The sequence below is a fragment of the Calypte anna genome, chromosome 1 (assembly GCF_003957555.1).
Source record: "Calypte anna isolate BGI_N300 chromosome 1, bCalAnn1_v1.p, whole genome shotgun sequence".
In the NCBI taxonomy this organism is placed as follows: Eukaryota; Metazoa; Chordata; class Aves; order Apodiformes; family Trochilidae; genus Calypte; species Calypte anna.
Window position 1 is genome coordinate 61,559,847 of NC_044244.1, and position 19,048 is coordinate 61,578,894.

The 19,048-nt window shown below is 41.7% G+C and overlaps 1 protein-coding gene across 1 annotated transcript in view; it reads left to right on the forward strand.

Moving 5' to 3' along the window:
- TMTC1 (transmembrane O-mannosyltransferase targeting cadherins 1) overlaps nucleotides 1-19,048 on the forward strand; it is a 144,361-nt gene that overhangs the window by 78,560 nt on the left and 46,753 nt on the right. Inside the window, exon 9 of the mRNA XM_030469098.1 lies at nucleotides 4,162-4,283. Within this exon, the coding sequence (XP_030324958.1) occupies nucleotides 4,162-4,283 (122 nt within the window). The remainder of the gene's footprint in view (nucleotides 1-4,161; nucleotides 4,284-19,048) is intronic.

Genomic DNA, 19,048 nt, shown 5'->3' on the forward strand with positions numbered 1-19,048 from the left:
CTTGCCTTTGGGAGAAATGGCTTTCTTTAGTTCTTTTATAAATCTGTGAAAAGTAGTAGATTAAAAAAAACCTTCTTTATTTGTTTTTTATTATTATTATTTATTATTATTAGCATTTATTTTTATTATTATTTTTTTAATGCAGTGTAATGAAGACCTAATTGTAATTAGAGGTAGATGTGAATTTGAAAACCCCCACTGAACTATCTAATATGTAAAGAAAAATATTTTGATTTGAAGCTGACTTGTCTTTAACAAAAGAAATCATCCTAAGGTTAATTAGAAGATACTGCCCTTTTTTTCCCCAGAGTCCTCTTGTGACAGTTTGTAAGGTAAGTTCTATATTTCCAAAAGAAAGCACTATCTTTAGGAGGAGAGAGTCTCTGTAAAAGAAACAAAACGATCCATAATTTCTAGTCCTAGCTTTTTTATTTTAAGGAAAAAGTAAGAGAAACAAAACTGCCTGCTACTCTTGAAAAGCTTTTAATACTGCTCCAGGCACTTGGCAGATGCTGGTTCTGCCACCTTTAGCTCATCTGTCTCTTAAGTGGACTTACGTGAGCAGAGTAGTTAAACCAAGTAAATGGTCCCAATATTTCTTTCTTTCTTTTTTTTTTTTTTTTTTTTTCCCTGGGAAATATAGAAAGCTACTGATTAATATTTTCATTTAAAAAGCATGTGAAATGTATCTCCTATGGCTTGTGCTGAATGGAAGATCCTGCTGCCTGCTGTTCTGCAGCCCTACCTTGCCAGTCTGTAACCTCCCTGTGCCATTCTGTCTTGCTTGTCTACTCATTTATAAATCTATCAGCCCCTCCAAGGGAAGGGGGAATAAAAGGTGAATCTGCTCAGTAAATTTTGACAGGGAAAAGGATAAGGAGAATATGGTGTCCTGTGAGACTTGTGCTGATAGCTTTTAGCTGTCTGGCGTTGTCACCCGTGGTACACACAAACCTTTCAACACATTGAGGTTACATTTCTGTTCTTTTGCTGCTTTCTCTGAGCTGCCGGGGTGACTAGATGCCAGCCCTTGCTGGGAAGGCAGGGACAGATAGTCCTGTTGTGCCTCCAGCCCTCTCAAGGCTGGGGTAGAGAAAGTTGCAGCTCTCAGGTCAGGGCAGAGCCTGGTTTTGCTCAGGATCTATTTGGCTGGTAGCAACTATTTAGGGAAGTGAGAAATTAGATCTGGCTGTGAACAGGGTAAACTTTTCCTCCACTATACGTTCTGAACTAGAGACAGACAGTGATTTAGGAATTGCTTGCACCAGAGGCAACCTCCCAACCATCTTGTTCATGGCCACAGATGAATTCCAGATGAGCAGCATCCCCACCTGCTCTTCCTGCCCAAGGGTTCTCTCCTCCCAAGAAGATCCAGCCTCAGGGCCAGGGTGTCAAAAACACAAAACAAGTGCTCATACAATTTTTAGAAATGTTAATAGCTGGGTAGAGGACAGAAACCCAAATTGAGGTCTGAAGTGACCACAGCACCAGGTTGGCAGTTTGACCTCCTGGCTCTCAGGCAGGACCACAGAATCAGCTGAAGCCTGGCCTACAAGGACCATCTCTGCACAAAAGCTTCTGCCTTAACTGAATGTTTTAAAAAGGGTGCTGCCAGCTGCCAGATATTTCTTTTTTTCAGAAATAAGTAGCACCATGGAGGACTTTGGTGCTCCATCAGGCTGGTTTGTGAGTGCTGGGCTCCTTTCCCTGAGCCCTGCCCAAGGGACTGAGCTGGCACCACTCAATGGCATCATCCTAGAGCTGTGACTTGTTGTGGGAGGAGAAATACAATTTTCTCCTTCAGCTGAGTTAATTCCCACATTTTCCTCTTTCCTGTTTGATGTACAAGTTTTATTTGTCTTTCTCCAGCATTCAGTTTCCTTTGCTATCTGCAATGCTGCAGCCTTGAATAACACTGTGTCCTTCCTGAGGATGTTAACTAGAGGTTGCTTTCACAATTACAGATTTTTTGAACAATAACTGGAGAAAAAATTGATTCCTGGTTCATTTGAAAGCATGGGACTATCTTGCAGACAGATATAATTTTGTCCATTAGAAGTGGACTATATTTTACCCAACATACCCTCTTGTGCCTCGGGGTGTTTCTTGTTAGCATCTTTGGGGTAGAGTGGTGTCACCATAATTAAGCCAGACAAGGTGGGAAGGAAGTGTCAAAAGGCAAGAGAAAAATGGAGCCTGTGTCCAGAGCTGCATGGGAGGGAAGTTAAGAAATAATTTTTAATACTTTTTTTCCTTTTTAAATTTTTTTTTCTTTTTTTTTTCTCTTTTTCTTTTTCTTTTTTTTTAATCTATTCAATTTTCTATTGCAATTATAAACCAACCATTACTTCTGCTCATCAGCTTTATGGATTGGTGTCAGCTTCAGCTCTGGGAATAATGTACTTTAGGTTCTGTTCTGACTGCAAGGCACTAATAACTGTGATTCCAAGACACTGAAAAAAATGGATAATATGAGCAGGTTAACTGCAGTGCTGTTTAAAGGAGATATTGATAACGAAGTCTGGAGGCATGAATTCTGCTCCCCTCTCTGCCTCCGTTGGGACAGGGGAAGCCAGTGCACTTTTTTGTGATCCTGTGGTTCAGCTCCTCTAAAGCAACATCAGAGCTTCCTGACACATGCCCTTGCATTTGGTACCCACAGGAAATGTTCATTGCCTTTTTTTACAGAATAGGGTGAATATATTTTAATACTGGGAGTTCTGAATTTCAGCCGCTGACTCGGCCACTGATGCTGCAGTCCATAGCTGTGCAAAAGCAAGACAGGCTGTACTGCTCGGTCCCACATCATTGATTGAGCTCTGTTCCTCTAATCAAAAATCTTATTCAGTGTTTCTAAATTTAGATCCTTCAGTAAAGGGAAGTCAGTTTGCTCTCTGAAGTTGAGAAATTGTCCACAACAATTAGGAAGTGCTACAGCTGCTAAGTGATTCTGGTTGTGTGTGTTTCTAAGCGTGAAAAAGCTGCTCCTGATGGCTGCAGAAGGGCTGCAGTGGGACCTCAGGACAGGGAAGCACAAAAGTCTGCCTGGGTGATATAACAGAGGTGATGCTAGAGTTCTTTTATCCTGGTGTCATTCTTTGGGAGGATCATCAGTGGAAAGCACGAGCTGATTCACTATGAGGGAGGGCAAGAACAGGTTGCCCAGAGAAGTTGCGGATGCTCCATCCCTGGCAGTTTTCAAGGCCAGTTTGGAGCAACCTGGTCTAGGGGTAGGTGTCCCTGCCCATGGCAGAGGTGTTTTGAACAAGATGATCTTTAAGGTCTCTTCCAACCACAAAAAATCTGTGTTTCTATGATTCACCCTCTTGGGGTCAATCGTAAATTTGTATCTCAAATTGTGCAAGGAGGCTTGGGTTACTCCATGGCAGAAGTGGCTGCATCCTGAGATGCTTGTGTTGGCCTTGCAGATCACAGTTGTTTTGAAGTGTATGTGGCAATTTGATTTCTCCTTAGGGAGTGAGCCAACCTTAAAGTGAGCTCAAGTGAAGGGCATTAAGTGAGCTCAAGTGAAAGACATTAATTTGAACATACAGCATGTCTCAGATTTCTGAGTACGGAGAGCTCATGTGCAAAAGGATCATTTCAAGTTTAGATTTATTGTCCCCAAAGAGATAAAATGACTGCATTAATATACTGTTTGGGGCTAGTTTTCTTTACACAGAATGTGACTGACTTTCTCATTTTCTCAGCTTCTTCTAAGCTATAAACATTTAGGATTGAACACAGCAGTGTGTGTGTATGTGATACGAGTTTGTGTATTTACATACAGCCACACTGTGGTAGACCTGCTAATATATACATTCACACTATTCTATACTTATGTATTACCAATATGGGGTATATCTTAAGCACTATCTTTGCCATCTCAAGAGAGCTGCATAATGTAAATCTGATCCTGGGAAAGATACTAAGGGTAATAATACACACTGTGCTTAGTGTTTATGTGCTTTCAGAAGCACAAACAGTACATAAATATGGAAGGGCTGTGTCTTGGAATAATTTCTTTTAAATGCAAAACATACCAAAGTTAATCTAAGTTGCTTTTTTATGAATAAGAACCTCCAAAGGAAAGGGGAAAGTTAGTGGTGAATTAAGTTGGATTTTTTGAGTTGATATTTGTTTAATTTTGTGTTATTGCAGAAACTGGAACACAAAGAAGTTTTGGTTGGCTTGTTGTTCCTGGTTTTCCCATTCATCCCAGCCAGCAACCTCTTCTTCAGGGTGGGATTTGTGGTGGCAGAGCGAGTCCTTTACATGCCGAGGTAACTATTGCAATTGAATTCCTTTCTAATGAGACCACCATCCTGTTTTCTAAAAGCAGGCATTGCTTCTTCCCTTTTACAAGACTTCAAACACAATATTGCTAGTCCATGTGTTCTCTGACTTTGAATTTTGGCTTGATAGCATGAGAGATTGTATAGCCATTTGAGAGCAGATTGCTTGGCAGAAATGAAGCTATACAAAGTCTTTTTTTTTTTTTTTTTTTTTTTCCATAGATTGTTTTGCTGTGCTTGAAGCAGCTCAATGCAGTGATGAGGTGTTGTTTCTGGATGATTGTCCTTCAGGACTCTCTTTATATCAGTACCAGCTTATATTGTCCTATGACTTTACCTTAAGGAGAGTATCTGAAAAGTTAAACTGTCATATTTTTAGAATCATAGAATTGGCTGGGTTGGAAGGGACCTCAGAGATCATTGAGTCCAACCCTTATTATGGTAATGCTCAGGTTTCCCAGTCCATTAGGTGGTCAGTAAAACCAAAGGTAACAGTATTGCTGACTTAAAAGACTACTGGCTTCAGCTGTGGAATATGGGTGTGACCTGCAAGCTATTGACTGCTTAGACATCTAAGGGCAGAAGATTTGCAGTTGTTGAAGAGAATGAGGAAAATCCATGCACTCCTCCACTGCCTCAGTCTCTTCCTTGGGATTCCCCTCAGCTTCCATCCTCTTGTCTCTTGAGCAGTCTGGGTTCTTCCAATTGAATTTACCCAAGAACAACTTTGAGGTGTTACTTCTGACATCTCCACAGTATCCAGACCAGAGCCTGCAGTTGCAGACAGAGGCCAGTTATCCAAGATGCACCACACCACTGCCAGTTTCACAGAATCAAATTATGGTTGACGTTGTGAAAGACTGTTGGAGATTATCTGGTCCAAACTCCCTGCTCAAGCAGGGCCACCAAGATTAGGTTGCCTGAGACCAGGTCCAGATGTATTTTGAATATCTCCAAGCAGGAGACTCCACAACCTCTCTGGGTTGTGTCTGTGCAGTTTGTTGCAGCTGTGAGCACGAATGGTCATTCTTGAATGCTGCATGTCAGAAAGCCCACTCCTACCCTTGGCTGCAGAGCATCAGCATCTGCTGTCTCTAATGGGAACTGCCATTGTGGAGCTCAGTTTCACTCTGGATTACTTTGTGATGACTGAAACAAAACTTTTGTTCCACAGAGTGTTTAAATTGTATTAATGTGGATCCAATGTGGTTCCAAAAATCCTAGGAAAAATACTTATAGGTGATCTTTTGCAGATCCATATGGATATTCTGACAGTCATGTGCATAAGCACTGTCAAAAAAAGGGATGCTCATTGGTGTAAAAGTCAGGCTGTGCAGGAGCTGTTGTATTTATTAAAAGCTTCTTATGCAGTTAGGCTATACTTCTGTAATCTGCTATATACTGATTTACTTTTTGGGTCAAATCCTACTGACTTTATTCACATCACTAGCCCTGCTTTTTTCTGCTGAGAGTATACCTGGAAAAATAACGAGTGAAAGTCATCCCTCAGAGTTACTATGCAAAATATACCATCAACTAATGCATCTTGCATCATTTCAAATTAACTTGGAAATCAGAGTGCTTTAAATTCCTGTAACAGAAAATGAGAAAACACACGAAAGTGCAAAGCTATTAAGGAAACAGCCAGCTGAACACAGGGCTGTGTTGAGTGGTTGCATTTCTGAATCTCAAAAGAACAACTGCAGAAAATACTTCAGCTGTCAGCAGTTCCTCATCCTCCTCCAGATGAGACTGCTGATATAATGAGAGGAGGAGCAATGAAGAAGAAAAAAGGGCTATGTTTGCACAGAGAAAATTAATCAGCGTTAACATGTGTGCATATAGTTTGTATAATGCTTTTCATCCCCCTGAGGGCTTTGCAAATATATGACCTACAAAGTAGGTAATTGATAGCTGTTGCTCTTTTTCAGGCAGGAAAGCTGAGGCAGAAGGATTAAATTATTTCTCTGGAGTAAGTCTGTGTCAGAGGCCCTGGATCTCATACTTGGCTCAGATCACTCATGCCCTGCTTTGCAATATTTGGGTTTTGCCCTTAGCTCAGGCCCATGGCAGGCAGTTTCCATGAAAAGGGAAGGCAAACCCTGGCAGTTCACAGGAGAGGTGGGCAGTTTCCAGCCAAAGAATCTGGAGTGAGCTGAGCTCTTGGCTCTGAGTTACTAAGATACAAGTTCTTACATTTTGGGTACAAAATGACATGAGTTGTGAGGGTGACTTCTGCAAATGTTTGTGACAATGTCAGAACAAGAGTGATATAGTTTTATTGTTGGGGTTTCGTTGGTTTGGTTTTTTTCCCTTGGGAGTGTGACAATTTAATAACAATGGCTTTAGGAAGGGCTCATGTTCTTAGTTTAGAACAGGCTTTAGCAGTGTTCTTCTGTCACATCTTGAAAAGTGCTTCTCCTGTCCTTTGCTGTTCCATCTCTAAAGCTCAGCAACGCAGAGGTTGTCATTCAGAATTATTTAGACGAAAGTCCTCAATCAGATGGAGAGAACTTGGTGATCTATATTCATGTGCTTATTCTGGAAGGTGTTTTTCTATCTCTATTTCAAATAATAGCTTTCTATTAATATTTATGGATGTGACAGTTGCATACGTGTGTCATGGCCTGATGCCCTAATTCAGTGTTGCTCAGTAGCTACCTGGGCAAAATATCAAGCATTTTCTTTTCAATAAAAGTTAAGTAGGGACCCAAGGATTTATGTAAAAGATGTTGTAAATACAAAGGAACAAGGAATAAGCCCTTTGCTTGATGTCTAATTATATGGCTGGGCCTTGCCCTCTGGGGATTGTTGGGTATTTGGAACAATTCCTCCTCTGTCTGGAGCTATGCCTCAGGGGAGAGGGATGTAAGCTAAATCAGAATGGTTGAATTTCTTTTGCTTTAGCAAAACAGGAATATTTGAAGAAAATATTTCTTGTATTTAGTTTTCATTTAAGGGTTACAAGCATTTATTTGTTTAAATAAGGAATTGTTAATAATAGTATTACTACTTTAGCCTGAAAATTTTCATAGGAAAATGATTTGTTATCTTTCAAATTTTAATTTTATTGTTGCTTTCTTATCCTTAAGAAGGGAAACTTCTTTTCAGGAGGGCTAGGGGTGTGAGATACTTATCGTGGGATACAACTCCTTAGGCCAAGGGTTTCCAAAGAGGTATCACAATAAGTAGCTAGGTCAGTGAAAGACCTAAATGATTTTAGGCTTTTTACTCTTAAAAATGTAGATGTAATTATGCTTACTGCATACCTGCTGATGCTGCTGAATGGTTTGAAAATCTAGAATGACTATGTGCATCCTGTTATTCTGAGCCATCAGCAATTTGTCTGTACTTAAACAGGAGCACTGGCTCTTTCCCTGTGTTGCAATTCACCATGCAGAAACTGGAAATGCAGAGCAAACTCTTGGACCATCTAGGACCTGCCCGCCCTACTGACATACCACAAAAGCTGTGGCTGTTCTCACCTCATAGGATCAGACCTTTCCTACGAGAGCAATTTCTACGTTTTCTTCATCTTTCACTGCTACCCTGAGAGCAGTGGCTGATGTATTGTAGCTGTACAAGTTAAGCTGTTTTCATAAACTCATATGAACCAACAGATCAGCCAAAACATTGCTACATGACCTAGTTCCAATTTGCTGAAAGCAATAGGCAATCCAGGGGTACCTGCACCATTTTTATGGCAACTCATTTGTAGTGAGTATTGCAATGAGTGGATTGCAGGGTGTACACTTACCCTTTCCCATCACAGATTGCTGTCATTTTCTTCACCAGCTCCTCACTATATCAAGAGTTGCAGCCCTTATTGTCAATACTAGAAGATGAGATCACTTCTATATACAGGATAGCATTTGTTTCAGCATCTATCTTAAAATCTGCAAGCCAGCATTCAAAAAAAAGCACTTATATTTTTTTGGAACTTAACACATCACATTGAAGCTTTTCCTGGGCTGGGTGTACCAAAGTAGGGACAATATGGATTTTTGCTTTTACATAGAGCATGTCTTTTGTTCTTTGTGCTAATGCATTCATTCCAGTGAGTGTAATTCCCTATGTTATTAACTTTTATTATTATGGTGGGTGCATAAAGAAAGAAGCTGGTAGGGAGTAGAATCACCTGTAATTATTATGAACTTGAATATACCTGAGGAAAGTCCTCTTTGATTACAAGGCAGACACTTGAGGATGAGAATTATTGGTCCTTCTCTTTCCTCTTGTTATGCATGTTATGCTCTCCACATCACCTTCATTTTCTTAGAGACCACTTGTGTAATGGGAAGGTGGTAGATTTTCAGTTTCCTTTGCTACCCTTTTCTCTAACATTATTTGAAGCTGCACATTCAACAGGGAATGAATGATGAATTCAGGAGATGAGATTAATTCCTTTTTATCTATACAGAATTCCTTCAGTATTGGATTAGATCCCATGAGGAGTCACCTGGGCTGGGGCCAGTTCTATTTAATATCATGGCAGGATTGAGTGCATTCTCAGTAAGTTTGCAGATGACACCAAACTGGACAGAAATGTTGGTCTGCCTGAGGATGGAAGTCTCTACAGAGAGATCTGAACAGGCTGAATCAATGGGCTGAGGCCCATTGTAAGAGGCTCAACAAAGCCAAGTGCTGGCTCCTGCACTTGGGTCAGAACAACCTCAGACAACACTATGGACTTGGGAAAGAGTGTCTGGAAAGCTGCCCAGAGAAAAATTACCTTGGGGTGTTGATTGATAACAGGATGGATTTGAGCCAGCAGTGTGCCCATATGGCCAGGAAGGCCAAAAGCATCCTGGCTTGTATCAGAAATAGTGTGGAAGTGATTGTGCCCCTGAACTCAGCACTGTTGAGGCTGCACCTTGAACACTGTGTTCAGTTTTGGACCCTCACTAAAAGAAGGACATTGAGGTGCTGAAGCATGTCCAAAGAAGGGCAACAAAGCTGGTTAGGGGTCTAGACCATAAGTCTTACAAGGAGCATCTGAGGGAACTGGAGTTGTTTAGCTTAGAGAAAGGGAGACTGAGGTGAGACTTTATCACTCTCTACAACTCCATGATAGGAGGTTGTAGCGAGGTGGGGGTTGGTCTCTTCTCCCAAGTAACAAGTGATAGGATGAGAGGAAATGTCCTCAAGTTGTACCAGGGGAGGTTTAGGTTGGATATTGGGAAAAACTTCTTCATTGAAAGGGTTCTCTGCACATACTGCAGTAGGCTGCCCAGGGAAGCGGTGGATTCACCATCCCCAGATGGTGTGGATGTGGTGCTTAGGGACATGGTTTAGTGTTGGACTTGGTAGTGCTGAGTTAGCAGTTGGACTTGATGATCTTAAAGGTCTTTTCCAACTAAAATGATTCTGTGATTCTGTGACTGTATGGAGCCAGTTTATCTGCTCCCCAATCTCAGTTCAGCAAGATAATTAAGATTTTTGCCTGCTTTCAAGTTAAATCCACAAGTCATTTGGGATTTGGATGTGGAATCCAAGTAACACTTGTTCTGTTTACTTAAAACCCCATTATTTCAACGCCTTACTCTATTGCCACTGTTCTTCTGAGGGCCATGGAGCAGCTGAAGCTCTGAAGGAGCAGACTGGATTATGTTCCCTGTGATTCAGTCACAGACATGAGGGCACCAGGAGGGAACTGGGAGGGCATTATGTGATGGCAGTGGGCCAGAGCCCAGCCCCAGTCTGGTTCCTTTTTCATTTGAGGGTTGCCTGTCCCTGCTCCAGGGTGTTGGTTTGAGCAGCCAACTGCAAAATGGCTCATGGCTGGATGCAAGGATGTTGGGACCCGGGCTAAGGCAGGCAGCTCCAGTTCTGCTTCCCCGCCTATTAAATATGAATAATAACTCCACTCTGCTCTTTGGATGGGGGTCAGAGAGAGTTCTCATTAATTAATGAGAATTAACTGCTTGTAGAAAGGCTAAATGCTTCAAGCAGCTACCTTTTCAGATGCGTATCCAGACTTAAGCTCCCAGCTTTTGAAGGCTTGCCCACTCCTATTAAACACTTAAGGAGGAATCAAAGCAGCCATCCTCAGCTAATGCAGGCAAGAAGTGCTGAGGTGCTAGTGCCAGATATTCTGGCAAAAGGCAGTAAAGACAGGAATAAAACCTGAAATGATTCTGCAAAGCTGAAAAAGATTAGCTCATGGCGTGTTCAGTCTAGACTGCAGCCTTGCTTTATTTTAACCAAATTTGAAACACGTTTTTGAGAAACGTTGCATTTTGGCCATGCACAGTCCATTCAGGAAAAAGCTAAATTTGTGTGGACTGTGAACATTAATGGCTATACTGGAAACATTTTTAGTTCCTTTATGATATACTAGGTTCAAGAAAAACCTTAAAATGCATGTATTGTGCTCTTGAAGATAATACGACTGTATAAGGATATTGCTTTTTAAAAATAGTAATAAATAAAGTTTATGTCACCTTGTGGAAATAATCTACTTGGTCATGCTAATTAAAAGAGGACTTTTTATTTACATGGAAAAAATGGTACCCTGAAGAAGATGCCTTGTGAAATTTAATACAAAATATTTTCTTAAATGGAGTTTTTCGGAGACTTGTGATGGAACTGAATAGGAAATTATATCCCTACTAAGAATACCAGAAGTTATTACAGTATTTTAAGCATACACAGCCTTCTCTCTAAAGTACATAAGATTTTGGGAAATTTCAGTGGAATCCCCATGGAATTATATCGGATTTTTCATTTAGGAGATGTTTTCTTTCTGCAATTTATATACTAATCAAGAGCCTGAAAAGTTTCAGTATTTCCTGTAAATATTTCAGATAGAAATCTGGTGGAAGTGAAATCTTGGACTGAAATACTCTAATGAGGTGATTTTTTTTACAACATGACTTATTGGAAGAAAGTGAAGAGAAATGTGTCCAAATGTTAAATTGCCATTCAAAGGTTAGCAAAATAAGTAATTTCTAGTCCATATTTTCTCTAATAAGGGAAATAAGGGTTCCTGCATTTTCTCTAATTACAGTATGTTCTGACCAGAAGACCATGTTGCTACTGTAGGTAAATCATTTTGATGACTTAGCTGATCATGTCCAAGTGTCTTTAGTGTGAGCCTTCATGGCTTTTAATTTAGAGACAAGGACAAAGTCTAACACTAACTCATGAAGTACCTTTCCAAATGAGATACCTTCTGACAGTGTTTATGGTTCTCTGTGTCTTTGTATTACAATTTGCACACCTTATTCCAGTAAAAGGCTTCTTAATTCTAATGAAAATTTGACACTTAACTCATCACTCAGGAGTACGGTGAGGACACTGTCAACTCCACTTGGTTGTAACTCTGGTGTTTCTGAGCTGGGAGGCTTGTTTCTTTCCACTGGGATTTATTTTATACACTAAATATTATACTTTGATAATGGTCTTGAAGTGTTGTAAAACCTCTAGTAAACAAGAAAAAAAAATATATCAATTCCATGTCATCATTATTGCGAGACAGGCAATTTAAATAGAGAAATATGACATTTTAGACAACCCCAAACTTCTCACTAAGGTGTGCTAACTACAGTGAAACTTAAGATAAAAAGGTTGGAAACAAATTCTCCAACACAAGGTGGAGTTTTATGGTCAACAGGATGTGGACACAGAAATGCACTACTGAATAGATGTGGCCCAGAACTGCCTCTCTCTTGGGGATGCTCATCTAAGAGTTGGGTCATCAGGGTACGTCTCCCCTAGACTAGAATTTTTCCAGAATTGTTAGTGCTAGATCTAGACCCTGCTGGAAAAATCAGCGGTGGCAGTTTGACCTAGACCTGATTTAGACCCATGCTTACACCCCTCTCAAATTATCCAGCCTGTAACTGATCCCATCCTGATCCAGCAGCAAACGTGACAGTACAAAATAAACTTCTCAAAATTTTGGGAACACGTTTAGACCAGCAGAGTGTGTTTATTCCAGACCTGTACTTGGGCTTTGATGGCTCGAGAACTTTGTGGATCCCAAACTTGGATTCCACAAAGTGTACTCACTCACTGCACCCCCAGCTCTCAGCTAACGTGGCACAGCAGCTTGAATCTGGGTGACCCAGGTTGTTGGCAGAGCCATGTACTCCTGAGTTTTTGGATGACCTGAATGTAAACTAACACATACATAAGAACACACTAATTTTCCAGATGTAAATATTTTTCTGAAGTCCAGATTTCATTCTGGCCCAAAACAGCTCCAGCCATGGAAAACTTGACATTTTTCATAAAACAGCATCTTTGCTACACTTCCAGCACTGCTCATCACCAGAGCTCTTGTGCCTGAGAGTGCTTTTTGGGGCAGAAAGAGCCACTCTGGCCATGCTCGTTTTTCCTGGTCCTCCCTTCCACATCTGACTGCTGCAGAGTGCGGCAGGAGCACCGCATGCCAAGCGCCCGTTTTGCAATCAATTACTCCCCTTAAGAGAAGTGTGAGCAGAGCCAATGAGTCTAACAGGGCTGTTGCTGCTTTTTTGCTTTCCCCTGCAGCAAGAGCCCTGCCTGCAAGCTGCATTTCAGCTGACTTTGGCTCTTCCCCCCAGTGTGTTTCCTCAGCTCGGGCTGCAGAGCTGGAGGGGGCTTGGAATGGAAGCATGAAAAGTGTGTTGTGCCAGGTAACATATGTCTGAGTCTGGAGCTAGGGGGCTTTGTGGGGAACTATAAAACCCCAGAGAATCAAATGTTTGTGGTCAGCATTTGGACTTGGCAGTCGACACTGTCTTTCTCAAGTCTGCTCTTCCCACTCTCAGGAGGGCAGCAGCAGCAGAGTTTACACTTAGTTTAAGTCATGCACACAAGGGTTAAACTTGCTGCAGAGCAGCTTGAAAGTGAGGGTTGGTTTTTATGGAGGGAAGGGAGTCATCTTAAATAAGTGCTGGAAATCAAGAAGGAGGTTTGCAGCCTAGAAAGAGCCTCTAGGGTGAAATGTCAAAGCCAAGTGCATTTTCTGGTCTCAGTATAGTTTTGAGATAATCCCTTTTGCAGCATTAGCAAGCCTCTGAACAGAGAAGTATTTCTTCCGTGCTTTGACAGACTGCTTATAGGCAGCTCTTTTCTTTACTGATATGTATGTATGCATGCATCTGGATTCTTATCTAGTCTGAGCTTTGAAATCTGGGGTTACTGCTTTGATGAAATCAGTGGATTTACTCCCAAATTTACATGCATGCAGTTGAGATTAAATCAGATTTAAAATCCAGCCACAACTAGTTCACGAGATTTGACATCCCCAAAGTAACCATTCAAAAGTGTGAAGAAGGCATCTTTTCTGCATAATTTCCCTCACCCTTTTTTGTTTTGCTCCTGAGTTTACAGCTCTCCCTGGGAGAGTTAGACAAGGCTGGGGCTGCAGCACTGGTGTCCAGGCAGGTCCAGTGCCTCTGAACTGCAACACCCAACCTGCTCTGCCCACTCGCTTCTCCATGGAGTGGAAACCTTCACTCAGTAAAGTCACAGCTCAGGGAATACAGGGAATGCATGAGGAGAACTTCTCTCTGTTTTCAGGAGCTTTCTACAGCAGTAAGTCTGCAAGCAGTTTCTGGAGGAGGAAAGACTGTTTCCCATGTTGGGCAGACTGCTGTAGCAGATCATCCTGATAATCTTGGGCTGTGGCACTAACCACACATGTCTCTGAGTAGATGCTCTTGCCAAGAACCAAGTGCAGTGAAAACCATTGCTGACTTTCACTAAAAAGTGAGAAACCTGATCCATAGAGGGAGGGAGGAATTGTGTGTGAGCATCGTCAGTAGCATCCTCACCTTGGGAAAGGAGCCTTAGTGGCTAAAGAAAAGGTTGGATTTATGACCTAATTATGCAAGAAGTGTTTGCATATATGAAGAATCTATTGTTTTGGCTCTTGTTTTAATTAGGCAACACACATAGGGCCATGGGAAATGGGATCTATGTGCCACCTCATTCCCATCTATCTGCTTGTGCCTTCCCTAATTTCACTTCCTTGCAGGTAAAATAATATTCACACACCATGGAATCTGTCATTACAAGAGTTCCTGTGTGTGATCTGCCAGAACTACATGGCAGTGGCACAGAGGGTTTGCCAGCTCGGTGCAGCCCTGGTGCCATTCAGGATATGCCTGAACCACTTTAGTACTGCAGGAATCTGAAACACGAGGAATCACGAAGCTGTTGACCTGTTGGTCCATTTGCTGAGGGATTCTCAGCAGCATCATTGAATTTCTGAAGCCACAGGTTCTTCCATAATAAGTGTCCTCATTGTGAGCCCAGGGAAAAACTATTACCACGTTAATGTGTCAGGCTGCTCCTCAGGTCCTGCTTCTCATCTGACCTGGGGTCCAAACTGCCATAGGCTTTTCACAGAGGAGAACAATTGCTGTAGCAGGCTTAAAAACAAAAAAACCACAAAAAACTCCAAAAAGGCAGTTTTACAGTAATCTAGTGGAAAATGGTCTTAAAAATAATAGTGGGCTGGGGATTTTGCTTGTTTCCCATTGTTTTGTTTTCTATACAAAGTATTTCAGATAAGTGCTTGCATGAAAGGGGATAACAATGCCAAGAGAAAAGCTATTCAAAGCAATGGTATCCTTCTTCTCCCTAGGAAATAATAGAGTTAACAAAGAAACCCAAACAAACCCCAAACCCACAACCTACATCCTTAATACATATGCAAATAGCCATGGAGATGTCTGGAATATAGTACTTAAGAGTAAGTTTTTTAAGTGGCAAATAGATCTTTGATGAAAGGTTCTTTTGAGAGGGTTTTTTTTTCCCCCTATAAATGTGTGTGATTAAAATTTGATTTCCTGGTGAGTCAGTGCTAACGTTTTATATGGATTTCAATCTCCCAACACTCTGAAAAGAAAAGCTCATATAAGTATTTTAAATGTTCTCTGTGTTTGTAGATGATGGCAGGGTTGTGGCAGAGTTAACCACAAAAGATGAATCATAAAGTCACCAGGCAAGTTACTTTAATTAGATAAATGCAGCCTCACCTGTATGGGCTCTTACCACCACAGCACCACTTCCCAGGCTGCTGCTGACCCTCTAGAATTCATCATTTGTCTGAAGCCTCATGAGGTTGGGAAGAGGGGAAATGGGGTGAACTTGCATCTCATGGGTGCAGCAGCTTTTGGGCATGTTGCAGCTGCAGCAATTTTATCTTAGCAAGCTTCATGCTTTACTGGTGCTAAACTTCATGGTCTCGGTGACAGCTGATTTATGTACATCAATTACATGTACAACAAGTGTGTTGTGAAGTATGAGGGATTCTGCATTTTTGGGACTAGGAAATAATAGTAACATAATTGATTTTTTTGACAGATGCTTAATACATTGGTGCAGACACTTTTTTGTTTTCTTTAGTGCAGACCACAGAATCTGGACGAGGGTTTTGTGTTTGCCCTGATTTCACCATAATTATTTGCCCTTAAGGCAGAAATGTGGGGAAATATGCAAAAATTACTGAAGCTAATAAATTTGGAGATGTTGCAGGGCATTGTCCTGAAAACAATTCATGGCATGAAATTGCACATGCTTTCCTGGCACCAAAGGACATGAGTCCTTGTTATGTCTCTGGGAGTCCTCAGCATGAGAAAGACCTGCAACCTGGAATGTAACATCTGCCCTCATCCAGGGGATGGGGTTGCAATGACCATTAAGAAAGCCATGCAAAGAAATGTAGCTCCACTGACATCTACACCAAAAGGTCCCTGACAAGATATTGCAGGCATGCCCTCCCTACCCATTCCTTGATGATCTGTGGCAGGAAATTGGATGAAGTTTTAAGCCAAATTTACCAGGTTCTGAAAAGAAAATTATTCACCTACTTTATGCTTTCTGATCCTTTCCCTTCTTTTCTTTTGGGTTCACCTGCACTATAAAATACATTGACTATAGGCTAGTGAGCCTATAACTGTGGAACAGCTACAACTCAGTCCTAATGTTGTCACAATTACCTCTGTCTTATTAAAATGTAAATCATGCTTCAGCCCTGCCCTCTTTAACATCACTGCTTTACCCTTTGTGGTTTGGGATTCTGGTACATTAGCTAGGTGATCCCCTTCCAGCAGCCATGTGGGAACCTGTTCCCCTCAGTATTTATACTTACTGCTGAATCCTGTAGCCTCACTGCCTTGCTGAGCAAGGATGTAGAGCTGCCTTTGGGTTACTTACCTGTTTATCACTCAGGGAGCCCTGTGGGCTTTTCAGCAAGATACTTTATTTTCCACTGTGTACTCCACTGTGCTGTGGGTACAGCCCTGGACTCCAGCTTCATTGCCTGGTTTGCCAGTCCCCTATCAGCAGAGAAAACCACTCAATTGCCATGTTTCAGGTTCCTGCTGAGGCAAAATTGCAGCACACCTCCCTTTACAAACATGTTTTGGGAGCCCTGAATGACAAGTACCATGTAGAGCCTGGGCAGTGCTATGTACGTGCTCTGTGTCACTGCCAGTACAGCTGGGGTGGGAGCTGCATTCCAAGATGAACCCTGACTCCTCTCTAGCACCCAGCATCTTTCTGTAGCTGTTGTGGGCAATGCCCTACAGAGATTTGAGAATAACCTCCAGAAGCAGCACCTTTCTTTCCAGTGGCTGTGTAAGCTGTAATGTAATGCTGGTTGTGCCCATACAGGCAGGCAGATTGGTGTTGCTGCTGCTGCTGCTAAGGCAGAAACTCCCAACAGCTGGGGCAGGGATTGACATAAATACCAAGACATTGATGTTTGCATTTTTTTCTTTTCTGAACGCATACGTGATTCTGTTAAAAACTGCCTGTTCTTGAAAATGTGAAGGTATAGGGAAATTCCTTTGAAAATGGCCTTGTGCTAAAGCGATTAAATAATGCTTATATCAGATAATTAATTCCAAGGGAAGGATGAAATTGATGAAAGGCAAAATAACAGAGTGGAAACCGTCTGCAGGTTTTCAAGGCATTTGTTATTGGGAAGAAAGGGCTTATTATCAAGATTAGTTTTTCAGAGGTTTTAAAGTAGTAAATTCTTTGTTTCAGTAGGGTCCAATAGCTATAAAGACTGGATTGTTTGGCATTAATATCTTGGTTTGTAGTTCTAAATGTCTGTTTGCAGTTAATGGAGGTGCAATAAGCATGTGTGCAAAAAGAATGGGGGAAAAAAACCCAACAGTACAAGCCTCATAAGAAACGTGTTGCAGCAAAATGCAAGCCTAGTTAGCTTAAAAAAAATATGCTCACTTTTGAAATGCAGGAGAGCTCTACAAGAACCATGAAGTTTTGAATGACTGCCAAATCTGATTTTGTCTCTAGATTTGCTCCCTGTGTCTATACATCTGCCAGTGTCCCATACAGCACCTGTACTGTGCCAAAGACAGCACCACTGCCTGGTGCTTATCAGAATTTACATTGTTTTCCTTGGTAAAAGCAAGAATTATTGCCTGGGCTTCCTAAGAATGGAAAGGGACAAAAGTAATGTGCCCAGCCCTCTAAGAGAGCAGAGAAACTCTGGGAAGCTCCTTAAAATTGGGATGTTTTCTAATTTCTTCATTCATGTTCGCCAAATCATGTTCTTGCTTGCAAGGTTACCTCTGTTAGAGGAGATGGAGTTTTTAGCTTCTCTTACCTCAAAGTCTCACCAGGAAGTTCTGTGGACATCTTGATACAGACCTGGATAGCCTGTAGATATCCAGATGGAGACTGGGCAAGCAGCCTGCCTCTAGCTTGCTCAGGTTCCAGTTTGGGATTCAGCTGGAGTTCAAGGTGTGATGGTGCCTTGGGGGGGGCTGCTCTTTTGTCCCTGTAAATTGGTGGTCCCCAAGTGTTATTCCAGATCCTTCTGCTCCCTTTTGAGGAGCTGCCTGGACTAAGATAGCTTTTAAGTCTAAAACTAAATTAGGTGCTAAGTAACTGTGTTGAGGAGTTATAGATAAGCTAATGAAATTCCTCGAGCAAAAGAAATTGAAATTCCTTTTTTAAAATGCCAAGAAGAATTATCGGCTTACCAAGTAACAGCAACTGAAAGCACTCCGTTTCCAGTTCAGAGAAGCACCCCTGGTAGAATTAGTGCACCACTTGAATTGAGGTAAATAGTTACTGAATTGATTTAAAGTACTGCAGGAATGAGACTTCAGTTCTAAATGTGTCTCCCTTCATGGGAAACACCTCAGTAGTTATGCACAGAGAGATATGGAAGTGCTGAGTGGCTGGGTGCTGGAGGAGACTGTGGTTCCACGTAAGGGCAGCAAGGATGCTCTGCTAGTGCATCTGGGCTGGACTGGGCACTGGAATGGATGGACTGGCCCTGATGTAGATGAGGAAGAGCCAGCAGGACCTCCTGCCTTCTGATGTGGCCTCTGCCACCTGCTGCAGTGTTGGCCGCGGCACTCACTCTCCCACCTCAGCACTGCAATTTGTAAACTACAATTAGTAGCAGCCAGAACTGGGATTGTTTAGAGACCTCCCTGTGTTAAAATGCTTTTCACTTCCACGCTGCTCCAGTAGTGCTCAGTATTGCTGTTATTAGATGATGCTTTCTTAGCTCACTGTTCAGAAAAGCAGCTGCCTTCCGCGGGCTGGCATAAGCTACCATTAGGCTGGGTGGTATTTTGTACACTACTGTACTTCTGGCATCTGGGTCTATCATTTAGATTAATTTGGAAATTGTGTAGTGACTTGAGGAGAACTGTTGAATTGGAGTTTGTTAGCCTAGAAAACAGAAATAGTCCGAAAAGCCCTGTAATTGCTTAATAAATGCGGTACTGAGTGGTGTTGCATATAAACCAGAGTGCTGGAATATAACT